The sequence below is a fragment of the Trachurus japonicus genome, chromosome 19, assembly GCF_045865225.1.
Source record: "Trachurus japonicus isolate A0001 chromosome 19, Traja_1.0".
Taxonomy (NCBI): domain Eukaryota; kingdom Metazoa; phylum Chordata; class Actinopteri; order Carangiformes; family Carangidae; genus Trachurus; species Trachurus japonicus.
In genome coordinates this window covers 7,642,603-7,667,261 of record NC_140925.1, presented here as the reverse complement: position 1 = coordinate 7,667,261, position 24,659 = coordinate 7,642,603, and the positions used below count along the sequence as shown (strand labels likewise).

The window sequence follows — 24,659 nt, the reverse complement described above, 5'->3', positions numbered from 1 at the left end:
AAGCCAACTGAGTGCTGTTGCAGAGACTTCAATCTGTTTTCAATGTAACAGAAATTCTGACATCAATAATAATAATAAAAATTTGATCATACAAATATTAGTTACAGATCCCAGGCTGAATATTTTCCCCCTCTCTCTCTCTCTCTCTCTCTGCAGATACCTCACTCTGTCGGCAATGACCAATCCCATGGTCCATTGCAGCAGAGCTTACATGCGTCTCCACACCCTGGGAGCCAATCAGGGCAGCAGCTACACCACAGCGGGCCTCCTCAGCCCTCGCGACAAGCTCCACCTCCTCAGCAGCAGCAGCAGCAGCAGCAGCAGCAACAACAGCAGCAACAGCAGCAGCAGCAGCAGCAGCCCGGCCCCAACAACCATCCCCATGGCGACCTGGCCTTCAACCCCTCCAGCAGTTTGGACAGCCAAGCAGGGTCGGACATGCCCGAGCCATCTTTAGACGTGAGTCCCCGACACACAGCAGATAGTTGTAAAGTCAAATCTTCAGTGACCTGACGCCTCACAACCTTATCCCTTCTTCTTCTTTCCAGCTCCTCCCAGAACTCGCTAACCCAGACGAGCTGTTGTCGTACCTGGATCCCCCAGACCTTCCCAGCAATAGCAACGACGACCTTCTATCGCTCTTTGAAAATAACTAAAGGCGATTCAGACACGCATAAACTTTTCTGACTGCCTGCAGTTTCCCTGAGAACCCCAGGGCGGTCGCTCAGTACTTGATAAACACAAAGATGCACTCCCTTTCTCTTCTTCCTCTTGTACAGTTTTCATTCGCCAGCGCAGATTGACTGAAAGAGGTTAAAAACTCAAAAGACACAGCAGGATGCTCAGCCCGTGGCGATACCTTTTGAACTGTGCAGCTATACTCAGTTGATTTTTTTTTTTTTTTTTTTTTTTTAACGCCACACACAGGTGTTTGTGTGCACATTAGAAACGTGTTGTAGCATTTTTTTATTCATGTTTTATTTCCTTTTGAGAAGAAAAAGGAATTAACTGTTTAAAAAAAGAAAAATAACTGAAAAAAAAAACCCTGCGCTATCTGGCCAGTGTGCGTTATGTCCATATCGTTATTCCAATCTGCGAGGCCACTGCTTCCTGGTGTCACAGCTCCATTCCCCGACTGGTCTGGTTAGTCGCACTGTTTTGTCCACCACACATCATTTAAAAGCACAAGAGATTTTGGCAATGCAAAAAATTACAAAAAAACTAATTATCTCACTTTATGAAAGGAAAAAAAAAACATCAGTTGGATCCGTGTATGTCTGTCCTTGACAAAAGGTTTTTTTAAAAGATTTTTTGCTCTTCTGCCAACATAAAAAAAAACAAAAAAACTTTTGGGAATAATCGGCTTTCACTTTGTCTACAATTGTGATACATACATATTTTTGTCAAAAAGAGATATCCCTGCTTTTCAGTCCTCTAAGGGTTAACAACTGGAACAGAGATTTTGGCCCCACTAAAACAAAAAAAAACTTTATATTACACAAGAAGAATAGCTTATGCTTACTTCTACACATTGTATAGTTACCATCCTCCTGTACAGAGGAGTGATTTTAATGGAAATGAAAGGTACAATATGAGAGATTGGGGTTCCTGTGTTGATCCTGCTGCGTTTATTGCTTCCTGCTATTCCAACTCCTTCCATGCCGTCTGCTCTGCATGAGCCGCAGTGTCGCTCGTGTCAGCGTTTTTGCAAAGTTGCATCTCTTTCCCTGTTAAATGATGTGCTGTTTAAGTAGTCTACAAAGTGCATGTGTGCCAAGCCCGTGTCTAGTGCTGTTTCATGTGGTTAAAAAAAAAAAAAAAGATAGTGTGGTTTTTATCAGTTGCTGTTTCCACAGCTCTTTTGTTTGTACGTTTGTGTTTGGATTTCTGTCAGATTTAGTATGATTTATTTAACACTAACACTGAAGGGATAATGCTGATATCAGCAATACATTGATTGTGTATTTGCTGGATATACTGTATTATGTTTTTGTTTGTTTTTCTTTTTTTTTGTTGCTGCATAATTAAACTATCCATGAATCTTTTGGGAAACTGCTCAACATCACCAAAGTTGGAGGGCTGAGAATGGAGATGTTTGTGTTTGCTTGGTCCTGTGTTGAGACTGCGTGTGTGCATGTGTGTGTGAATGAGTGTGTGTGTGTGTGTGTGTGTGTGTGTTTCTATTGATGTGATGGGAGGTTATATTGATTTCAAAGATATAGGGGGAGGACAAATACAGTTTATCCATCACTACTGTTCAAGAAGTGGTTTTTAAAGCAGTATTGGTGCAAACCTTTTTGCCACATTTGTTTTCAATTTCACTTTTTGAGAAGAGTGCTGTTCAGTATGCAAATGTATTATTTTTTAAGAAATGCTATTGTACTGTAAATATCATTGTGAATATTTTTGTATCATCTTGATAATGTTTGTCCTTTGATCATTAGTCGTCCGACGTAACCACATATGCTCCCAAACTCCCATCTGACCACTGACTTTGTTTGTAACCAGCATCCGACAGCTGTCTCGCCTCCTCTCTCAGTGGAGGCCAGTCCGAACGTCTCATAAGCTATTTTCCTGCAGGTCACTGTGCTTTCTAGTCACTTTTCCTCCCAGTCTTCTCTGTCTCTCTGCCTGTCGTTTATAAAGACAGGCGTCCCCGTTTTTTTTTTCTGCGGTCTCCTTCCTTGCATCAGCTCAAGGTGATTGTGTAGCATCACTTCAATTTTCAGATGTCAAGCTCGGTTTGAAGCAATATTTTCTTTCACACTCAGATGTATTTGATTGAAGATAATCAATGTTGTCTGCTCATGAACTTATGTTTTAACATTTTATCAGTGATTATATGAACAGTAATGGTTTCAAAAAGATGTGGTATCAGCTGGCTTTCAGTGTAATTAGTGAGCTATGTGAATATCATAATTGTTGCTAATTGTCAATACACAGTGGTATTTTAAAGATATATCACATCCATATTTTAAAGAAATTCATGATATTGTTTATATTTTTGTTATAGAAAATGTGGCTTTTTTTGAAAGCACGAGACCATATACATTTTTATCCCCTTTTTGTTTTTGGTAAATTATTTTGTACTGGTTTTCTTATTAATCTGTAAGGCTAGAAATCCAATTTCTTTCAACTGTAGCATTGTGCTCATTTTACCTCCCTGGGTTTGTGTAAACATTATTTTAAACGTCATTTAAGAAATATTATTTGTTCCAATTCAGCACACTGACATGTTGTTTCATATTTAAGTCACAAGAAAACATTGAATCAAGTATTTTTTAAAAACAATTCACTGCTACATTTTCATTTTCTTCTATCTGAATTGAAACTTTTGATCAAGCCCATGGAAGTCATTATCATTTCATATTTTGTTCCTGCACTCAAGTCAAGCCAATTTGTTGTATTAGGCAGCACCCCAAATCTGTAGTTGCACAATCACAATAAAGGGCCATTTCTGGGGGAAGTTGTTTAAAAAAAAAAAAAAAAAAGAGATAAATAAAAAATAAAAAATACAGAGAGGAAGGGCACGTTCACCACTCTGGCCTGGAAAGGATGTAGAGCGGGTAAGGCTAGGTCAAACGTCCCAAGAATGCCTGTATATATGTAAATGACTATAGAGACATGTGAACAGAAATGTATTCATTTTCCCTGGGAATGTGCATTGTTTCTTCAGAATAATAAAAAGCTTGCAACCCCTCTACTGGAAGTGGCTGAATATGGAAAATGAAACTTGTTAGTTAGTGTCTGTGGGTATCTCAGCATTTTGTTCCCCCCTCTGTAATATACTTTCACCTCTTTTGTTAGGGGAACTGGGACAGCTATGTTTTACATGTAATATTTAGCCTAAGTGTTCTAGTCTGTCACCTGCATACTCTTGAGGTGCTAAAGCCTGAAAAAAACACAAAAAAACAAACAAGGTTACAAAGAATATCGCTTGGTGGGGTCGGAGAAAGCCGGTGGGAGGGACGGGTCCAGAAGATTGTAACCAAATCCATAGTTTGTACAATTTTTGATATCATGAACAGTTGGAAAAATGATACAATCTAAGGTGATTCATGCAATGTGGCCATTGTCTCTATGTTTGTACATTGTATGTACAATCATTTCATATTCTAAACTGGTCAGAAAAAGGAACTAATTGTGATTTTTAGTCTTGCAGAACTGTATGTAGTTAGATGATGTGACAACCTAATATTTATCTAATAAATATGTATTCAGATGATACCTGTATGTCACTGTGGTCCTTTCTCTTGTGCACTTGCGTCACAGTCTGGTGTTAGGCCTGCTGAACTCCCACGGGCTGGTAATCCAAGCAGAAGGTGAAAATTATTTGGTATCGAATATTCATCCACATTTTGATTAACATAGCTTAAGGTCATCTTGACCTTTTGTGGCAAAAGATACGAGCCCATGTTAATTAACACAACAGAATAGGGGGAGATGAGGTTTGGGAACCTGGTATTAGGAATTACATTAAGCAGCTGTTTTGCAATCTGTTGTGTAGGAAATTAGAAAATAAAAGATAAGACATAGATGGAGCAGAAATTAGAATCATACTATGTTCTGTGCTTTTCATACTACAACTAACTGGAACTATAGTGACACCAGCATCAGCCACTCATGAAAAAAACATTTTAAGTAGCCTAGAAAAGAATTCGCTTTCAATCTGAACTCCCTCCGTGAACTAGATTGCATTCATAACAACTCACATTAAAACATGAATGAAAACCATTGAGGCATTAGGACATGGAGATTGAAAATATCATCAAAATTACTTCAATGTACGTTTTCTATCACCATCTTTATGCAATAATCCAAACAAATCTAAATGAGTGGTTCCTATCATGTTATTCATACTGTCTCAAAAAGTTCCACATATGGAAATATCCTAAGGTGACACAAATAATAGGCTAATAATAAGAATAAGAATAAGTTGTAGGCCTACTAAGGGACAGATACATGTTGACAAATATTAACTTTTATTAATGTGTGCATTGTGATTAACAGGTTACATAATATAACTTGCCTTTGTTCGTAAACAGTGCTGAGTCACCATGAAACAGTGTTACACTGGTACAAAACAGAGACACTTTGTACAAAATAAACAATACAATTCAGTCAAACCTCGCGAGATTTCAGACTTGCGTGTTTCCGGTTGCGTAAGACACACTTCCTTGTTTCTCACATTTTCAAAGCGGCGTGACTTCTCTCTCCTTGCCGTGCCGACCTCAGCGGACCAGCTGAGCCACATTACCTTTGCAAACATGTTGCTTTTATCAAACAGGATAAAGTTTTGTTCTCTGGCGTTTACCGCGGCTCGTCTGTACAGCAGCGGCCCGGCGGCTGCTAATCTCAACCCGACTGTTTACTTTGACATTGCTGCAGACAACGAGCCTCTGGGCAGAGTGACATTTGAGGTGAGCGGATTAATAACTACAATTTTTTTTTCTTGTTTACTTTTTATTTTAATTTTACTTCCAGTGTGTTAATTTTTGCTTGCACCCCCCAAAAATTAGCCTTGGTGTCCTTTCAGTTATCGTTGCAGTGTTAGTTTTCCTAGGGAACAACCTGTTCACATCAAATTGACCTCAGGCGAATTCATTTTTCTTTTGCAGCTCAACGCTGAAGTTGTGCCAAAAACCGCAGGTAAGCGACCATTTATAAACATTTCATTCATATCAAACCTCAGCTGACGACATACAACGGCTGGCAGTCACACATTATAAGTGACATTGATCTCCTATGGTTAAAAACTAATGCAAAAAATCTGATTGAACAATGCTGGTCATTCAAGCAGAAGCAGCTGCTGTCATCTTAAGGTCATTCTTAATGTCACACAGCTGCATCCAAAGGTTTGACCAAAGTATTCATGTTTTTAGTTTTTCAAGTAAATGCCCAACCGGGTGTGAATTTAAAAATGTTATTAGACTGTTTTCTTGTCATTGAGCTGTGTAATGGTAAAAAATCCAATAATTAGCATGTGCAAAAGTTTGGGCAAGTCACTACATGGTAACCTGCCCTTTGTCAAAGGGGGTGGAGATGTTCTGTGGCTGCAGCTCATGGATCAGGAAGTACTGACAGAGGGAAGAATGGATTCATCTTAATATCAGAAAATCCACATTTAACATTTAATTACATGTTTGATGCCAGACAGATGATTATTGGTGCTGATGCAATGCCTGTGTTTTGGTTTGACCTAAAATATGAAACCACGCTGAGTGGTAACTTTCAGTACTGAGAGTGGTGATGTGTGGTTTGATGCCCATAAAAAAAAAAAAAAGACTAGAAAAAAATGACTGACCAGTTTCTGGATCTGTTAAAAGCGAATTGGCTGTAAATAAAAGTATCAATGTTTTTTTTCCTCCCCTGTGTTTATTGACACCATCTCTCTTTCACAGAAAACTTCAGGGCCCTGTGCACTGGGGAACATGGTTTTGGTTACAAGGGATCAACTTTCCACAGAGTGATCCCTCAGTTCATGTGCCAGGTAGGCTTCTCCATTTCTCTCTCCCTTGTGGCCTTTAATTGTCCAGCAGTGTAATTACAGCGATGTGCTTTTGTGCTTTTCAGGGTGGCGACTTCACAAACCACAATGGGACTGGAGGGAAGTCGATCTATGGATGGAAGTTCCCCGATGAGAACTTCAAGCTGAAGCACACTGGAGCTGGTAATTATTCTTCATCCCAACTTTTAAGGGAATTCTTTGCAACCAGACTGTGACACGATCATTTCAGACGATACACTGATTCAAGCCAAGTCTGCTTGTTATTTACCCAAACAAGTTAAAGTAGCCCCGGGAACTGGACAAAGCGACATGACGGACAGCTGAGCTACACAGTATAATTATATTTAATATGTACAGTACAGTGTGATATCAGTGTGATATCACAGGACAGTGTAAGTGCATCATACATAGCACATGAAAACGTGTTCCTCTTCACAGTGAAGCTTGAAACCAGGCTGGTGAACACCGAGCCAAAAATAAAATCATGGCAGACAAGGAAGGAATGTGTAACAGAAATACGGCAGCACCAGAAATACCAAGAATTTCTTTAAAGCTTTTATTTTAACGCCTCAGTTCCTCGTCATTATATTGTTGTATCCTCTTTTTAAACAGATTTAAATCTGTTACATCCTGTTCCTCAATGTCATGAGTCTCCTCATTCCTTTCACCACCAGGTGGCAGCATTGGGCAACTAGTTTTTAAATAACATGGCCTAATGAAGTTTGTGTGGTTTCACAATGATACATTGGCCACAACATTTGAATTCACTTTTTTTTATTTATTTTTTTAAAAATAATTGCTCCTTATTAACCTGTTGTATACGTCTTTGAATCTCCACTTAATTCTGAAAAGCTCAGGTGAAAACATGTTCTGCATTTACGATTTGTTGTTTTGATCAAACTGAATCTGAATTTGTGGCATTACAGGGATCCTGTCCATGGCCAATGCTGGACCCAACACCAACGGATCCCAGTTCTTCATCTGCACCGCTAAAACAGAATGGTACGTACTGACAAACACATTACAGAGGTTGACACAAGTGTAACACCGTTATATATACGCATTTATTTGACTTTATGAAAGTCTGTTTCTAGCTGGGCTTTAAAATATCTGTACAAAGTTATTCTTGGTAATGGGGAAACTGCAGAATGTGTGTAATGACATAACTTAAAAAGACTGACTCATTGATACTCAATACAATATACACAATCTCATCTCAACAGTTTAACACGCCATCTTCAAAGTGAAGGTTGTGACAGTTTCTGTTGTCTATGGAAATTTGAAACATGACATAACTTGTAATTATGCAAATCTAAAAGAAAAACAAAAAAACAACCGTGTTGAAAGTTGATAAATAACCTGCTGTGGTGGCAGTGTAGAGCTCGGACGCTGCTAACATTAAAACTGTCGGTCTCTGACCACATGGAAAAAAGATAATACCCACTCTAATGCAGTTTTCATATATTTTAGGTTTTAGTGCTGATGTCTGTTTACCTATTTCAACAGTAGCGTAGGATGTATGGCAGCTTAACAGGAATCCAAAGAGAAATCCACTGCCAGAGGTTTTACAGCCCAGGTTTATCAGCAAATGACTGTGGTGTGTCGAAGGCTCCTCAGTTGAACACTCACTCACACAAGAAAATAACATGTAATACAGCAAAATATTAATCTGTCCCAGGGTGCTCATGCAGTTGATGTACCACCCAGACTTAAAAATGTGCTGTTTTTGTTATTTTATATTTTTTCTAACATGTTCAGTATTTGTTAAAGTGCTGTTCCCCCCCTCACCCCTCTTGAGTACAACATTCTTGGTGGGAGCAGTGAATTCTTATGTTTTGGAATTAGAGAACAGACACGTGAAGATTTGCAAAAGGCCTAAAATAGTACAGCGACTGGAGAAATGGTGGCATCACCCAACAAAAAAGCCGCAAGCGAGACCCTGTTGGGCGCATCGCGGATCGTCTCACTGTCCCGGGTGGTGATAATAAACGTCGTCTTTCTTCATTCAGGCTGGATGGCAGGCATGTTGTCTTTGGCAGCGTGAAGGAGGGACTGGACGTGGTCAAGAAAGTGGAGACTTTCGGTTCACGGTCTGGGCGAACCTCCAAGAGGATCACTATCACAGACTGTGGAGAGCTCAAGTAGACTCCATGAGCAGTGGACACGGTCCTCGTCTCATCTCCTGCTGCAATTTCAATGTGAGCGTCTGAGTGAAAGAAGCTCTTTCTTCAGTCATGGCACAGAGTGCTTTCTCTCTGCTGGCAATAGATAATATCAGAATCAGGATCAGCTTTTCTTTTTTTTTTTTTAGTGGTACTTAAATTCTGCAACTAACGCACTTAACTGTGTCGTACTACAAAATGTGAAGTATTATGGATTCTTGTACTTGAAACAGATTAACTTGTTAACATTGGAGAAAGGGGCATTTATTTGCAACAAATAAAGTCAATTTTTTTCTAAATTTGTGTGCTTATTCTTGCCATCTGTTTTTATGCTACATGAACTTGAATAAACTTCCCCAAAGGAGAAGTTGTGCACGTCAACAACTGTTTGAAATGAAGCTGTTTGACTCGAAGGTGTGCCCATTTATTGGGTAGAGGTGAAGGTTTTTTTATTTTTATCACCAGCTGCGGAGTGAGTTCATTGTTTTGTCATTTTCCCCCCTCACCTTCTGCTTTCCTCATCAGCTTCAGTTGACTAATGATCTTATCCCTGTTAAGTATTTATTCTGCAGAGGTCTGTCCAGAAGAATTAAGGTCTGCGATGTCAGGTCTAATTGCTTCCGTGCAGGCAAAGGCTCCTTTTGGGGGTCAATTTGTATCGGTGTGCTTTAGGTTCCGTCAGTGGTGGTACTGTATATATGAGAAGGTGATGAAGCCAAATCGGATTAGTACATTTTTCCAGATGCAAGTTTTTTGTTTTTTTTCTTCTGTGGAGATAAAAATGTTCAACATCTGGATTAGTTCATGTTGAAGAGACGTTGATCATCCTCGGCCCCCCCCATTCATTTTATGTGCATCTTTTGACAAAACCAATTTGTGCAGAGCAGTAGAAAAAACAACACGGTATGTAACACGCATAAATGCATTTTAATACAAAAACATTGTAAGAGATCAAGAGCTCCATCTCATGGGTTACTCGGTCTAAGGCACATTAAATGGCGTATCACACATCTTTAAACAGTTAAAAATCTTCAGGTTTTTCTTTTCCATAGCATTATTTATCATTAACAATTGCATTGAAATACATAAACCCTCTGAAACAACATGCACATACCCTCCACTTTATCCCTCCTGATCTTTGGTACATTCACATTTTTACTCCTCTTTTTTTCGTCTCATGTTACATAGAGACATTACAACCTATTACCCATAAAAAGCACTTTGGTGGTGCATTTCGTATTTTTCAGGATAAAGAGATTTTACCATATTGCATTGGTTTACAACTTTTGGAATAACAAACTACTTAAAAAGCTGTTTCCACAAGTAATTGTAGGCACATATATAGTATATAAAGAATAAATGTTAGTTGGCTAATATATTCCTTCACAAAGTGTACTAATCAACAAAACAGTAATGGCTTAAAAATATATTCAAAAAATTATGTACCCTCCAGTACTGATAATACAGACAATAATGCAGATACACATTAATACTGCATATCCCTCTTAGTAAAGGCTTGTTGCATATTTTATACAGACAACATCATTTTAAGTTATTTCTGGAATATACAAACATGTAAAAGAGAATCTTCATCTGAGAACCTCACTTGTGAATTATGTTTTCCGACACGAGTGAAGACAGACACAGAGCTAAAGTTTCTTAATTCACAGTTGGTAAGATTCTTGGTTCATAGTTAACACTTCAAATGACTATTCACAGAATGATAACTGAGCAACTCGCCAGCACCCAGCAAATGCAACGTACTCGTCTCCACTGAGAGAGGGTGTAGAAAATTACCTCCAGAATGAGCCTCTTACACTGAGAGTCACAGCGTCAGAGAATATTATCACCATAGAGTTTATTACCATGTGTGTGTGTGTGTGTGGGTTTTTTTTTTAGTCATTAAAATATAACTGTCCCTTTTCGATGAAATGAAGGAAGTCAAGCTGGGTGTGTTATTGCACACGGCGGCAGTAGTAGCCGAGGACTTTGCACTTTTCACAGAGGTGCTGCGGATGCTCCTTGCTCTGGTCTGACACATCCAACCCGTCTGGCTTCTCCAGAGGTCGCTGCAACGGCAGGACAAAAATAAACACAGAGAAAGGCTGGATTAGTTTATGTAATAGTTTCATTTACTCATGTGTTAATAATTAAAACCTCGGCTGTACTGTTACCTGCTTATGAGGGTAAACATTGATGTGGCACTTGATACATTCTTGTCCCATGTTGGCCCAGGAGTTCCCGCTCATCCACTTCCTCTTGCATTTAGGGCATTTATATTCACCGAAACACCTCTTCTTTCCCTGATACGGGGTCAGGCCTTCACCTTTGGGTCGAGCCTGAACAAAAACGTGTAAGCAGAGAAACGTCTTTTTACATTAGTTGGAATCATGTGGAGCCCACTTTTAGTTTCACTTACTGCTCAAATGCTTTAAAATGACACACTTTCTCAACAGTGTGAACCTCAGCAGCTTTCCAAACATTCTGGCCTTTGCCTCTCAACACCTTCAACTGGAGACCGGCTGACCCTACGTACGTGGTTTCTTTGGACAGCAGCCAATTCAAAGCTCTGCGTGATTAGAACAGGAAGTGATAGCAGCCCTGTTGGTGGTCGAGAGAGTCGAGTTTATGGAGTAAGTTGTGTCTCAGGAATGAAACGATTATTTATGGTTTCTGTTGACACAAGTTAGAAAACAGGTCATTTCCTTTGATGCTTGATTAATTTTTACAATCCCGGAAGAGTGATTCCACAGATCTCAAAGGAGCCTTTCTTATCTTATCTATAGGTGTAGAGGGATGGTGCAGAAATTAAGAAAGCCCTTTGCACCATAGAAGCAAGTAGAAATGATCTAATGCTTAAATGGTTTATTCCGTGGAAAGTGAAATGTATTGTAATTTTTCAGTGTAATTTATTTGTTCGACAGAAAAGAAGCAGTCTCTGCTTTCCCATTAAAAATGAACTCCTTCCCTCCAGCTGTGTTCCCAAGAGACCATAAAGGAGGCCCCGGCTTGTGGGGGGACCAATGGGAGAGGCCTCTCTGCTATAGGACAAATACCTTAGGCTCTCAGTCATCCCTCCCAGCTGGCCCCGGCCCACCAATCAGGACACAAAGATCTTAGCAGGGAGGAAATAAAACCCAGATGAACTCTGCACTTGTATAACATGACAAAATCCAAAACCCATCACAAAGAAATCATCTCGACAAGACTGGTTTAAATTAAAAGCACCTCAGCTGAAAAAGTAGGGCAAGTCAAAATTAAGACCGAGCCCACACCACCAGATGAGTTCACATCAAATCTTGTTTTGATTTCACAGCAGGAACATATGTCAGGTTCAAAACTTCAACAACAGATCATTATATTCATTTCCAGGGCTACATCTGTTTAAAAAAAACATCTTGAAAGTCTCTAACTGTTAAAACCACTGTGAGACGTTTTGAGGCCTGTGTTTGCATCATTTAGCCACCATGAGGCACTGTGGGAGGTCACTTTTGATGGCGGTCCTCTTTCTCAAGCGCCTACAGGGAGAGTGGATGGAGCATCATCTTCCTGAGGGAGGAAACAGCTTTCACTCTGCAGAACAAGCAAAACAAACTCTACCTAAAGTCTGGAGCCCGCGGGGCAGCAAAGGGCACTGTGCACTCCGGCGTTTCCACCGGTCCCATCAAAGATGTGAAGGTGATGAACGACAGACGAAGATCTTTACAGCGAATAGGAAAGTTTGAGCGATGGCAGAAAAATGTGCAAACCCATCATTGAGCCACTTGCATGGCACAACAAGTAAAAGCACTTTTATTTGACGATGCACTTAAAAAAAAAACCCCACAGATCTCAGTCTAAACCGCAAATTTGAAACTCATTGCAGCATCACAATGATGAGAAAAAGTCAAAGAATTACCAAATAAGAGATTAGAATTCATCCCTACACAGCCATATATCCCACTCATATGTCAGTCCATCCTGTAATTGTTAAAGTATTTCAATGTGGACCAAGTTGGTGGATCAACTGACAGAAAGGCCTTGCCATCCATAGAGCTATGCCAAGAGCATGGATAAAACATGAAGACATGTTGTTTTGGACTTGGACAAAAGTTGTTTTGTTGACATTTCTATTTTATTTTTTTTTTGCCCTTTTTTCTCCGTCATTCAGCAAAACATTCAAATTGACACAAACATCCAATTTTCTCCTGAAAGAGATTCTTCGTATTTGATCGAGGATCTGCAGCCCGAAACCATGTGTGGGGAACAGTTTTGTTTTCATGATAAATAGTTTTTATTCGTTTATTACGTGCATTACAACACACCCCAGCCAAGAGCCATCATTTAAATTGTGTAACTTAAATCAGCCCCAGAGCGCGCTGAGCGATGTAAACCCAGATTTTAAGGCTGTAGCAGATAAGCTTGGCCCAGATCCTTGAAGCCTGGTGAGAGAGGCCCAGGAGGTTGGCTGCCTCCTTCTGCCATCATCTGGAATCCATCAGGATAAACAATGGACGACTCCAAATCCTCACCCCACCCCGCCTCCTCCCCACCCCCACCCTTCTCCTCTCTCTCTCCCCCACTTCCATACCCCCATGAGACGTTCATCCTGGAGAACACAGCAACACCAAGCCTATAGGATACCATGTGGTCAATTACTCCACACTAACAAACCCACCACGTTCCCTCTCCCTCTCTCTTTCTCCCCCTCGCTGGGTTTAATTTGTATCAGACCCCCACAGCGTCAGGGGAGAAACCCAGCTGTTACCAAAGCAAAACAACACGTTAATGCCTGGACTCAAATCCACTGCAATGGGGTCTCCTATGTCGTAAAAACTCCTGTGTCAACTTAAGAGATACATTTCACTATCTTGTGAAATCAATTACCTCCAGCAGGGTTTAGAACAACAACTGGATGACTTTCCGATGTCCTTAAAAAAGAAAGAAATCATTGGAACGGCTAGACTTGCGCGTGGAAGACAATTCCAAAGAAATGTGAAGTGATGAGTTTCACTGGAGACAGTAGTCTATCATTTGCTCACATCATTTATCATGCAAACTTTCACTGCTTCCAACTTCTCAAATGTGAGGGTTTACTGCGGCTGTCTGTTTTCTATCATTGTGAGGTGATTGTAGGGTCTTTGGCTTTTGAGAGGCAAGCTATATGAAGATGTCGAACCCTTGTTGTCCTGCATCATGATTCATGACTATGGCATTGATGCCTTTAAAGTTAAGAGACTCTGAAGGCTGTCTTTAATGTAATGTGGCAGATATTACTGTCACTAATGATGAGCCTCAAATGTGATGCAGACAATCAGAAACATCAGTGAAGTCAAATAATCTCAAGCTATCTGTCTGTTCACATTTTTAAAGAGGCAAAGAACAATTTTTAGTGTGATTGAAAAGTATTAATTATGTAATTTTCTTTTACTGACTGATACTGATATGCCATTGTTGAGCATTCCTTTAATGTATAAATGTTAAATCAATAGAAGCTTCTCTAGCAGCTCCAGCACAGTGATGAGGACACCCCCTCCACCCCCCAGAGCTAGTATTCAAGGAAACAAGATATGAGACGCTCCCTGGCCAATGGAAGCAAACTTATGTCCTGTTTTACACAATGGTGCTTCCTCTTTTCCAGAATTTATCAGGGCCAAATGCTCCACTTATAGAAACATCCAGATATCAAATGATTCCTTTTAACAGCATGAAGCTGTAATCCCTCCACGAAGACTTAATGTAAACCTGGCACATTTGAAATACTGAATGGATTAACTTTTTCCTTTTCCTCCCTGTGAAACATACTACGTGATTAGATACAAACAATTAGAGGCCAAAGAGCAGATGGTTGGTTTTGTACTTAACTCCAAGGCTCTCCAGATTTTCAGTCTTCAATCAAACAGCACACCGAGCCATCAAACCAGCAGTTACACGCAGGCACAAATTCACAGACGTTCTGCTTCTTAGCATCTATTTCACACACAGTGCTGTGCTGTATTATCTACCAATACACCGAGTCTGACTGACTTCCACTCATGGCTGTGGTCAAGCTGATGACATACGCAGCTGTAAACCGGCTTTACGTTTCACAGCGAGTGAATGACAGGGGCAGGCGGGCTGGCAGACAAACAAGAGACGAAACAGAAAAATATTCCCAACTTCATTTCAAAACAAGGTTGAGCGAGATTCAAGAAAGCAAAGAAATCCTCCGACTCCTGCGTGGGGAGTAAACCTTGGCACGGCTGGTCGCTCTGTCAAAGTGATTCTCAGGCTCCCAGGGGGTCACTAACAAGCCAACAGTGAGTTTAATCTCATTGTCATGTCCAGTATTTGCTGCAGTTTTGCACTGTCTGAGTGATCTAATCATATTGTTTATCTCACTGCTGTCGAAGTCTAACGAGGAAAACACAAGATCCTATAGTCAGATTTTGCAGAAGCAGCCCAATATGTCTGTCATTGGTTTACAGCAGCCAACAGCAGTCCACATCTATTAATGAATGTGCCGTCTACCTTCACGCCTCTCATGTCGCGGTTCAGATACAAAGCGTAGACAGATGACTCAAGCAGGCAGGTGCAGTTAAATGACTTTAAATGAAAAGTGAAAGTGATATATCAGGCAAAAAAGTCAAAATTGCTGGACTTTTTTAGCATGTCAAAAAAGCTGTCAGTGAGTGAAAACACAGGAGCAAAGAGGAGCAACAAGAAAAGGTTTGTGGCAGAGTAGCAAGACCGTTACAAGTCTGAGAGGTAAACAATGCAGACAGTATGGCAGGACGCAGGTGGAAATGACGTGTACAATTGCTGAGGTGGTGATTGAGGAATGAGGGACTGGTGAGCAGGTGAGTAAGTCAGGTAAATACTGACGGCATCTGCTGGATGAGTGGAAAACAGTAGAGGAGGATTGAGGTGCAGGAGATGATTTGTGCTTCCCCTCATCTTAACCTAAGCAACCTGCCCTTACCTCTAACCAGTAATGACAACTTACTAGCAAAATGTTAAAAATAAGAACATGCAAACTCAAACAAATTCAATAATTCTTACAATGCTTGACATAAACCCCAGTGTAGATCTACATCTGGGATACTACAACCTCAAATCCACAAATTTAGTCCCATGCCTTTTATTCCAGAATTTATGAAACTCCTAATTTGGTGCCTTTAATCACTCTCACTGTGACCGCACCATGTTGTTATCATTATATTATTATATATTATTACTAGAAACCCTAAAATCTGGTATCATTCCTTCAGAAATGTAGCTTACTTCTAATAATAGTGCCCCCAAATCCCATAATTTAGTATTGTTAAAATAGTGGTACAATGGTAAAGACTGCTTCAATGAACATTGACTGTATTTGGAAATGGCACAATGGATATACCACTGACACAAAACATAAATAAGTTCTTAGAAAAAAATAAATCATCATGATCATCAGATTCATAAGAACAGGGGGAACTCAATTTCCAAATAGAAAAGCTCCAGGACAGATAGTATATGGCTGAGATGATACTGTTTGTTAGTTGCAGTTTCCAAGGTCAATAATAAAGGATATTATTTAAAGCCAGAGAAAGGGAAACACATTATAGCTCATTTCCCTTTCCTTCCCCTATGTCCTTCAAACTGGAAAAAAAACTATCTCTTATGATCAAATTGCTCTTGAAGACATGCCACTGCACAAAGACCGAACTCTTCAGCATTTTTTTTCTTATGTTCATTAGCTCTGAGCAGATGACAGCCACTGCTCATCAGTGGGAGTTGCTCTACCCCACATTCCAGGGTTTCCTCTATCTTGCTCATCCTCCCTGGCAGATGATGCAGCCAAAAGCAACAGACAGCAAAACTGAAGACAGATAAGACATTTATCAGCAGTGAGAACAAAAGGAACAAAGCTGCAGCAATCAGAAAGTGTTTCCAGAGATTTGCCAGTTACACGGCTGTGAACTGTATCGTCCCACCTGAAGCTGAAATACAATATTTGGGCCTAAAACAACACTGATAATAACAGATGTCGTCCCATTACACCATTTAGACAATGAGATCAAGCATCAGTTATCAAACTTAATCTATACAATTCTGTGGCATTTCACAGTTTGCTCATATCATGGGCTGTGACTGGGATTTTTATTGGAAACTGGTTTGTGCTCACAAAGTTCCTCCATGCCAACAACCTTAAGTACTTTTTGCTTGTCATTTATTCAGTCAAGCTGTTCAGTTATGTATTTTTCTTCATGGTGATAAATTTAAGAGTCTTCCCGTTACTGATCAAGTCCTGTCAATAGTTTTTTCCCCAAAATGTATACCCATTCCTTCTACGAGCTTCGAAAACAAGAATTTACTTATTTTATTAGTGAATTGACATATTATGGTGTTAGACTGTGGTTTAACCTGAATCCTTTTAATAATGTTTTCTTTTTTCCCTTTTTTTCTTTTTTACATTTTGTACAGTTCCAATGCATTTTTTCACTTTCTTGCTAAGATTAAGGTGAGAAGATTGATATCCCTTTCATATCTGTGACGCTCATAAGCTATTGTGGTTGGCGTAGCTTAGCTTAGCACAAAGACTAAAAATGCAGGGAAACAGCTAGCCTGGTTCTGGACAAATCAAACAAAATCTGCCAACCAGCACCTCTAAAGCTAATCAAACAGTCACTAGACAGTTAAAGACATGCGAACCATGCGATGAAATGCTGGTTTGAACATAAGCAGCTTAGGACTAAAAATATCCATGTTTCAGACTTCAAAGACTAAATAAAGAAATTCCCCTGAAAGCCTTGCAACTATCAAAAGTTCCACTGTCCAGAGTAATTATCAAAGCAGACTTTCCCCCTCCATTCAAACATGATTAAACTGTAACTGTAAAGACATACACCCATTTCCTGTGCTACCCACTGTTTCCATAGACGTACGTATCTGGACAGTTGCTCACTGGCCCTTTAAATGAGTGTCCGAGAGCTGCTTCTTCACACATGCAGACAGACGGACAGAGAGAGACGCAGCCAAGCAGAGCTGAGCGAACAATACAGCCTGACTTCCTGACCTCTGGTTCCACGGCTCCTCTGGAGAAACAATGCTCTCCTTATTTAGCCCAGGCCCTTCCCACCATACACCCATTTACTGTCAGCACACTGTCACTTGTGTATTCTCTTTACTGTAACCGGGTCCAGCTTCTTAATTGGCAAAGGTGTAATCACAACATTGTGACCCTAAAGGATAAAAGCTGTTAAACTTGGATGGAATTAAATGTAGCTTTTTACATTTTTACATCAAACTGGTGCACAGGATTGGGTACTTCGATTCTTGACACACTGATTTAATAGCAAGTTTGAAATATAGTCCTTTTACTGCGGCTCAACGCACAGTAACACATCAAAAGTGTGTATTTCAGTTGTCTAGAGCTAAAAATGCCTCAGATTCCAGCCAACAAGAACAAAAAGCAGTTTGTTCATTAGCTGCAGCTTCAGAAGAACATTCAGCTCGGCTTCAACTGAAGAGGCCTTTTGTCATGACGACAGCTCCGTAATCATTGCTTTGGGTCTGAAATATTAGCAACACATGATAAAATCTGACATCATCTTTCTTAGGCAGAGCAAGGGCGGCGAGAGAGCCAGGCAGCAGAAATGGTTTCCAGATTTTTTAACATTTTCAGGGGCGTGGCTGCGAAGAAGAATCGTAAATATCTCTGCGTAATCCTTTGACGTCTTAACCTCCTGGTGGAGCAAGTAATCCAATTCTCAACTATGCTGTCAACAGGATGTTTACCAGTGACATGCCGAGCACAGCATGGATATAGGTATCTTATATCTTTAAGACGGGCTGCAACCCAAATGCATGGTCTGGCCCTTTTCCCTTTTCATCACCACTGAGGTGCCACATGATTCTTTATCAAAGAAGCTGACTTTAAGAGTTGACATGGGCCCCATTCAACCCAGAGAAAGGCTGTTAAAGCCCCCACAGACCCACTTCCTGTGTGCTGCTTCTTCTCTCATCTTACTGAGCCGAGACATTCTTTGATTCCTGTCCACACATCCTCTCCACAACAAACCGATCAGCTATGGAAGAATGCAACAAGTGGTCCAAAGAAAGTCACTGCTGCTAATAAGATGTTTTATATCAAGTCCATAAAACAGCTTTAAAACAAGTCGTTTTTCTTTGCTCTGATTTATGCCCCTCCATTTTTCATCTGAAAGCAAAATGCTATGCAAAAGGATGTTTCTGTCCCAGGCTGAGCAGCTCAACCTAGGAATAACTGTTAATGTGTGTGGGTTGTACATTTAGTGGGTTGAGAGCTTTTTTCGTTCAGATTTGGGAGGGGGGGCTACACTTCTGGGGCTGATGAACTGACAGTCACGCCCGCTTCTCGCAGTGATTGCCAGGTGTGCGCAGATGTGAAAAAGTTAAGAGCTATAAGCTCACTGCAAATGATTTTCTCTGCATTCCTCGCATTGCTCCACTACTTTTGTTCACTGCTGAGCTGCACCGGTCTCCTCTGTTTTAGTAGGGATCGGGGTGACGAGCTTTGAGAGAGGAGATGGTTATTTGCTTTCTTGCTGTGAGTTTGATGAGAAAATTGATACCACTCTGTCAGCAAATATGTAGGCTAGCTAAAGCCAGCAGGCAGTTATCTTAACTTAGCATAAGGAGTGAAAACAGGTTGAAAACAGGCAGCCTGGCTCTATCAGAGGACGCAAAATTTCTGACCAACTCTGCCTAAAGAGTTCCTAAATTAAAATGTTAGCTACCTCTCATTGCGTAGAATGAGATATGTGAAATCAACAATGAAATTGTTACAGGTTATGTAGCCTACTTTTGGACAGAGCCAGCTATTCCCAGTCTATATGTTAAGTTAAAGGGATATTTCAACATTTTGGCAAATTTGCCTATTGCCATAATCCCTATAGTCATAGGAGTAGGTTCATTACCTTTAATTGTCGGTGCAAGCTGTTTTTAGATTGGCACAAGCTGCTCATCAAACTAAATACACAATCCAACAACTCCAAAACACTTTGTGGACTTGTTGTAACCCTATAATAACGTATACCATAATTATGTAACATTACGACACATGAAGCAAATACTCTAAAACTACTTGAGCTTTTGAAGTCACTCTGCCGAGCAGCAGTGTCTGGTTTGTAGTTTGGCTACGCATTCGCCTCGAAAACAAGTATGTCTCTGTAATGTTACATTATTATTTCATAGCGTGGTGAATGTGCAGGTCACAACTTGTCCACGAAAGCGTTTTGCAGTTGTTGGATTGTGTATTTAATGAGTTTGATCACATCTTTGCCCCACCAATCAACCAAATAGCTTGCACCGACAATTAAAGGTAATGAACCTACTCCTAAAACTCTAGGGATTATGGCAATTGGCAAATTTGCCAAAATGTTGAAATATCCCTTTAAGCTAACCTCTGATTCCAGCTTAATACGGGAAGTAGTATCAATAGTCTAATATAAATTTCAGCAAGAATTTCAGCAAGAAAATAAGGGCTCTCAAAATGTTTAACAGTGGTTTTGAGCTCACACAGCAAAAAGTCAGCACATGTCAAAAATGTAAAATGTCTTGTAGCCAGTTAATTGATCTTTTGCTCTAATTGCTTCTGCTGAGATGTTCATAAAAGTGCTGCTTCTGGAAAAGACTTCGGTTGAGAAAGTGATCCATCAGCCCTCTATTTTACAAAAGGAAGTAATTGCACTCGATAGAGTTTTTTTTCCCTAATTGACCAGTGAACATTTAACACCTTTTTGAACTTTTTTTTTTTTTTTTGCATTCTTGGACACTCCCTGTTCATTAGCAATTTGATTATTTCCATTACACCTAACAAATGTCAGGCATTTCCCTCTGAACATGATCAATGGCGGACTGCAGCTGCACATAAAGCAGTGGTCATATTTCTCTCGTGTTTGGAGTAGAGGTCGTGCCTAGTTCCACAGAGAAACCTATCATCTTTCATTAAGGCCAGCTCCGAGATCCAATCTGGCATCTGCTGCATCATTACCAACCTGCAGTGGTACATCTAACTCAAATATGTGCTGAGGAATCTATTTCACCCTGAGAAGAGAATACAAACATAATATTCTGACTTGGAATTTATAGTTTTAGTACCACTGAATTTTTAAAAAAAGGGGGGAAAAAGTGGCGGATATGTGCCTACATCTGTCGTAAAACATGTGGATTTGATACAAGATTTAGATAAAACTCAGATTAAATGTGTCACTATATTGACTTTATGAATTCCTCTCTTTCAGACAGCACTTTTATATACTCTTTAAAACATGATGAATTTGACAGGCATCTCATGTGGCCCACACACTGCACAGCTGTGTCAGCCTCCATTGTGGATCTGCACCTGACTGAGGTACAGCATCCCTGACCGACTCACCTGAGGGCAGTCTTTGATGTAGTGTCCTTTGTTGAAGCAAAGGTGGCACAGGTAGTTGGGCGGCGGTCTTTTGCTGGGTTTGCGTGACTCAGGGGACAGGGAGAGGTCTGAGAAATGGTCCGCTAGAGAGCTCAGGCCGTCCACGATATTGTTGAGGGACCCATAAGGCGAGGAGCTTTTGTAGAAGTTGTTGTTCAAGGCCTATCAGAGAAAAAACAAAGATGATGAATTGCTGGCAATGGAACCATGTGGATGTAAAGGTCTAAACATACCAGAGATACCTGAATATACTAAAGCCTGGCTGTAGCATAGATTGTAAAAAAAAAAGAAAAGGGCTGTAGCCAACAATTATTTTCATTAATTCTTGTTATTGATCTGTTGATATGTAGTGTTAAATGTCAACAAATAGGTGGTCCTGTTCAACCAAAGAGAGAGTGGTGTGATGGTGGTGTTGTTTTTCTCCTCAAGATGATCGGAATTGTTGTCGATTCATTTTCTGTAAATCTATTCAACCATTACTGGGCATATATTTTGCTCTACACAAAAGTATCTCTCATTTCACAGTGACACAGAAGAACATTGTTGCAACTCTAGGATGAAAGAGCATTTCAGCCGGCAGGTCAGTCCATCACCCTTGTTCCTCTCTCCGACAGTAGCCGACATTATTTCATTTCTGCAGATGTGCTGCCTTTTACTGCATTTACTCTGTGCACCAATAGTGTCCATTTCCTCGTCAGAACAAAATGCCTTTGTCATGCATTCTCCCAACTGGTCCTATTGGCACAACACAATCAGCATCATTGTGTCTCTGGAGGAGATGGGTGCTATGGCACCGCAGGGCAAACACGAAGAACAGGCTGTAGACACTGGCTGTTTACTCTGGAGGCATCACAGAAACTGAATTGTGATCAGATACACTTGTAGCTCCATTGCAGGGTTCAATGCTCTGAATGAGGCTTCAAAACGCTACATTCTTGGAATGGATTCATTTTTAAAGTGAAATCTTGTTTTTCTTAGTCAAAGTGGTGAATTTTGAGGCCAGTGTATAAACAAAAAACACACTTTTCATGCTCTATTTCCATTGTCCTACTTTTCTTGAGGGGGTCAGTATTAAATTAAGCAACACCAAGGCCCGCTGAAGGGAGGCTGCATATATCTCCTACCAAGCAGAGGCCAGCCAGGGTGAACCCTCACATTTTTAAAACCTTGTGAGAGGTCTTTCTCAACCTGCCATTCCTCCACCAGCTGCACACTGACACCAGAACAGTCTGAACACACTCAGGCACTATACCAGGGTACAAAACACATATTCATAATCTACCCACTCACCACAGTGCAACCCAATGAAGGCATGCAGGTGAGGTTTACTGTATGGGCTACAAAAATAACCTGGAGTGAAATATGTGGGTATGACATTCACTGACACCCAAGGAGAGAGATTTTTCTTTTTATATGCAACTAAATAAAGAGAGAAATCGGTGTACGTTTCAACAAAACATGAATGTTGCAAACTTCCATGCAAAGCGTTAGTCTGAACAGCGTAACATCACATGAATTCTACCTCACTCCTCAGATGGAAGAAGTTGTTAAGATAGTTGGAGCTCAGATCAGCTGCGCTGCGCTTGGGGTTGTTCATGTCCTGAAGAGAAGTGTCCGAATCGGCTTTGAACGCATCAAAAGCGCTGCTTTGGGTGTCTTGCAAAGACATATAGACCCAGTTGAGCAGCTGCGCAGGTTGGTACACAGCGGCACCGGTCTCTATAGCAGACATCATATTGTTGTTGGGGGACAGCTCCGGATTTTCTGGATTACTACCCGAGTTTTCTCAGTCATCCCCCCCTCCAACTCCTGCTCCGCGGCTGGCTGGTTGGCTGGCTGGCTGGCTGGCTGGATGGGTGTGATCCTTGTGTTCTAGCCCGGGGAGCCCTGGAGGACCCCAGTAACGGGACAGCGGTCTCTGAGGGAGGGCGCAGTGGAAGCATGAAGCGCCAAAGCCTGAATGCCAGTTTGGAGCTTGGAGCAGCTCCGGCCAGTTGCGTCACCGCGAACAGGAGGAGGTCCAACATGAGCTTGCATCTTTCTGCTTACCTCCCCTACACATGTGGAACCACTGTATCCTGCATTGTCAAGTACAATGTGTTATAATGATAGAAATAAAAGTGAAAAGTACACTGTGTTCTTATATTGTAAGTCTTTTTGAATGAGATTTCGTTTTAAGAAATAACTGAATTTTCTTTAAAAGCTTTATCTAGGCCATTCCCTTCTTAGATGGTCTGTTTGTTAGAATATTATGTCGCAGTTCAGTCTTTTGTAATTATTTTAGGCTATGTCTGCTGCCACAGCGAATGACAATTAACAGGCCAGATATAGTGTTTTGTGTGTTGTGGAGAGGTTTCTTTAGACTAAACTTGCATAATTCACTACAATTCAATACATTTAGTTTTTTATGGTGTTCAGTTAGACTGACAATGCCTTCACTGACCGTAAGGTTATGTAGGATGAACTGATTTAACTTGAAGGCCAACAGATTGCATTTGGCCAGCAATGGTAGTATAGCTCTCCATCACAAGTAAAGTGCTGCCATCTAGTGTTTAATGTTGATACTGCGTGTAGTATCTCAGTGATGCGGTATAATTATCAAGCTGTATGTATCAAGTTAACGTGTGTGAAATACCACACATTGTAGCCTGGTGATGGCTGTAGTATGTAGACTCAGCTGTCGGTTTATCTGATACGGAAACTCTTCTTCCTGCTTCACCATTATCTTCTCGGGGGCTGACAGTAACTACAACGATGGACTTTGAAGAATAGGACATATCTTGAATCCAGCATTTTACACATATTTTGTATAGAGCATACTATTTTATTTTTCTATTAAAAGTGATGGTTAACTCTCAAGAGTAGGCTATGTAGCCTAGTTAAGACATGAAACTGAATAAATTGTGTTTTTAGTGACTGTAACTACTAACTCAGTATATTTAACTACTAAAGTAGGCCTATTGTTCCTCAAGCATATTTTAGACTTTATGTTTCTTTGTGTTCTTTGTTAATTTGAAAACTTTACTTTTCAGATAAAGATTTTTTTACATAAAGGGCATCAGGCTTTTTTAAATAGCATATACAAATTGCTAATGTTCCTAAACGTTTTTAGCCCAAAAAAGCAGTGGGTGGTTTTGGTATTTTGTCATGAGTTGTTATGGAGATTTCAACCTTCAAACTTCTTAGAAGGTTAAATGCAGTTTAGGGTCATGACAGGAAAAAAACATCAAACAAACAAAACAAACAAACAGTTATGCGACTTAAACCTTGGTTTGGTTCCATAGACTAGTATTTATTTATTTATTTATTTTGCCACTTTTCTCAATGAAAGAAGTAGGCCTGGCTAGTGGCTACTTTTACTTTTGATACTTTCATTAGCCTACATTTAGCTGGAAATACTGCATTACCTCTAGCTGGACTTTGAGCCTAACTACTTGCAGTGGTGCATTTTTACAGTGTTGTAGCCTATCATTCCACCTCGGGTTATATAACAATGTCAACACAAACTCGTTGAATTGAGGACAGGTTTCCCAGTGTCTCCTGTGAGAGGGAACACCATAAACCAGCGCTGAGTCAACACCACCTTCTCCCA

At 40.4% G+C, this 24,659-nt stretch overlaps 3 protein-coding genes across 5 annotated transcripts in view; 2 read left to right on the top strand and 1 right to left on the bottom strand.

The window, feature by feature from the left end:
* LOC146967309 (zinc finger MIZ domain-containing protein 1-like) overlaps positions 1 to 3,703 on the top strand; it is a 115,054-nt gene extending 111,351 nt beyond the window's left edge. For all 3 annotated transcript variants that reach the window (XM_085761821.1, XM_085761820.1, XM_085761822.1), the window contains 2 exons: positions 157 to 459; positions 549 to 3,703. In XM_085761821.1, the coding sequence (XP_085617947.1) occupies positions 157 to 459; positions 549 to 656 (411 nt within the window). In that variant the 3' untranslated portion in view covers positions 657 to 3,703. The remainder of the gene's footprint in view (positions 1 to 156; positions 460 to 548) is intronic.
* Positions 3,704 to 5,154: 1,451 nt separating this feature from the next.
* Positions 5,155 to 8,970, top strand: ppifb (peptidylprolyl isomerase Fb). The gene is made up of 6 exons (XM_085760795.1): positions 5,155 to 5,420; positions 5,619 to 5,649; positions 6,402 to 6,490; positions 6,574 to 6,670; positions 7,435 to 7,510; positions 8,518 to 8,970. The coding sequence occupies exons 1-6, from the start codon at positions 5,268 to 5,270 to the stop codon at positions 8,651 to 8,653; spliced, it is 582 nt and encodes a 193-aa protein (XP_085616921.1). The 5' UTR covers positions 5,155 to 5,267; the 3' UTR covers positions 8,654 to 8,970.
* Positions 8,971 to 9,578: 608 nt separating this feature from the next.
* Positions 9,579 to 23,070, bottom strand: LOC146967307 (zinc finger CCHC domain-containing protein 24-like). Its single transcript, XM_085761293.1, has 4 exons — positions 22,590 to 23,070; positions 21,029 to 21,229; positions 10,845 to 11,009; positions 9,579 to 10,739 (listed from the first exon to the last, which is right to left on the bottom strand). Exons 1-4 carry the CDS (start codon positions 22,800 to 22,802, stop codon positions 10,626 to 10,628), a joined length of 693 nt encoding a protein of 230 aa, XP_085617419.1. The 5' UTR covers positions 22,803 to 23,070; the 3' UTR covers positions 9,579 to 10,625.
* Between the last annotated feature and the right edge of the window lie 1,589 nt (positions 23,071 to 24,659).

Coding starts and splice junctions, on each gene's coding strand:
- ppifb (XM_085760795.1), top strand. CDS start 5,268: ATGTTGCTTTTATCAAACAGGATAAAGTTTTGTTCTCTGGCGTTTACC. Junction 6,671..7,434: donor GCTGAAGCACACTGGAGCTG/GTAATTATTCTT, acceptor GTGGCATTACAG/GGATCCTGTCCATGGCCAAT. Junction 7,511..8,517: donor TGCACCGCTAAAACAGAATG/GTACGTACTGAC, acceptor TTCTTCATTCAG/GCTGGATGGCAGGCATGTTG.
- LOC146967307 (XM_085761293.1), bottom strand. CDS start 22,802: ATGATGTCTGCTATAGAGACCGGTGCCGCTGTGTACCAACCTGCGCAG. Junction 21,230..22,589: donor TCTTCCATCTGAGGAGTGAG/GTAGAATTCATG, acceptor TTTCTCTGATAG/GCCTTGAACAACAACTTCTA. Junction 11,010..21,028: donor ACATCAAAGACTGCCCTCAG/GTGAGTCGGTCA, acceptor GTTTTTGTTCAG/GCTCGACCCAAAGGTGAAGG.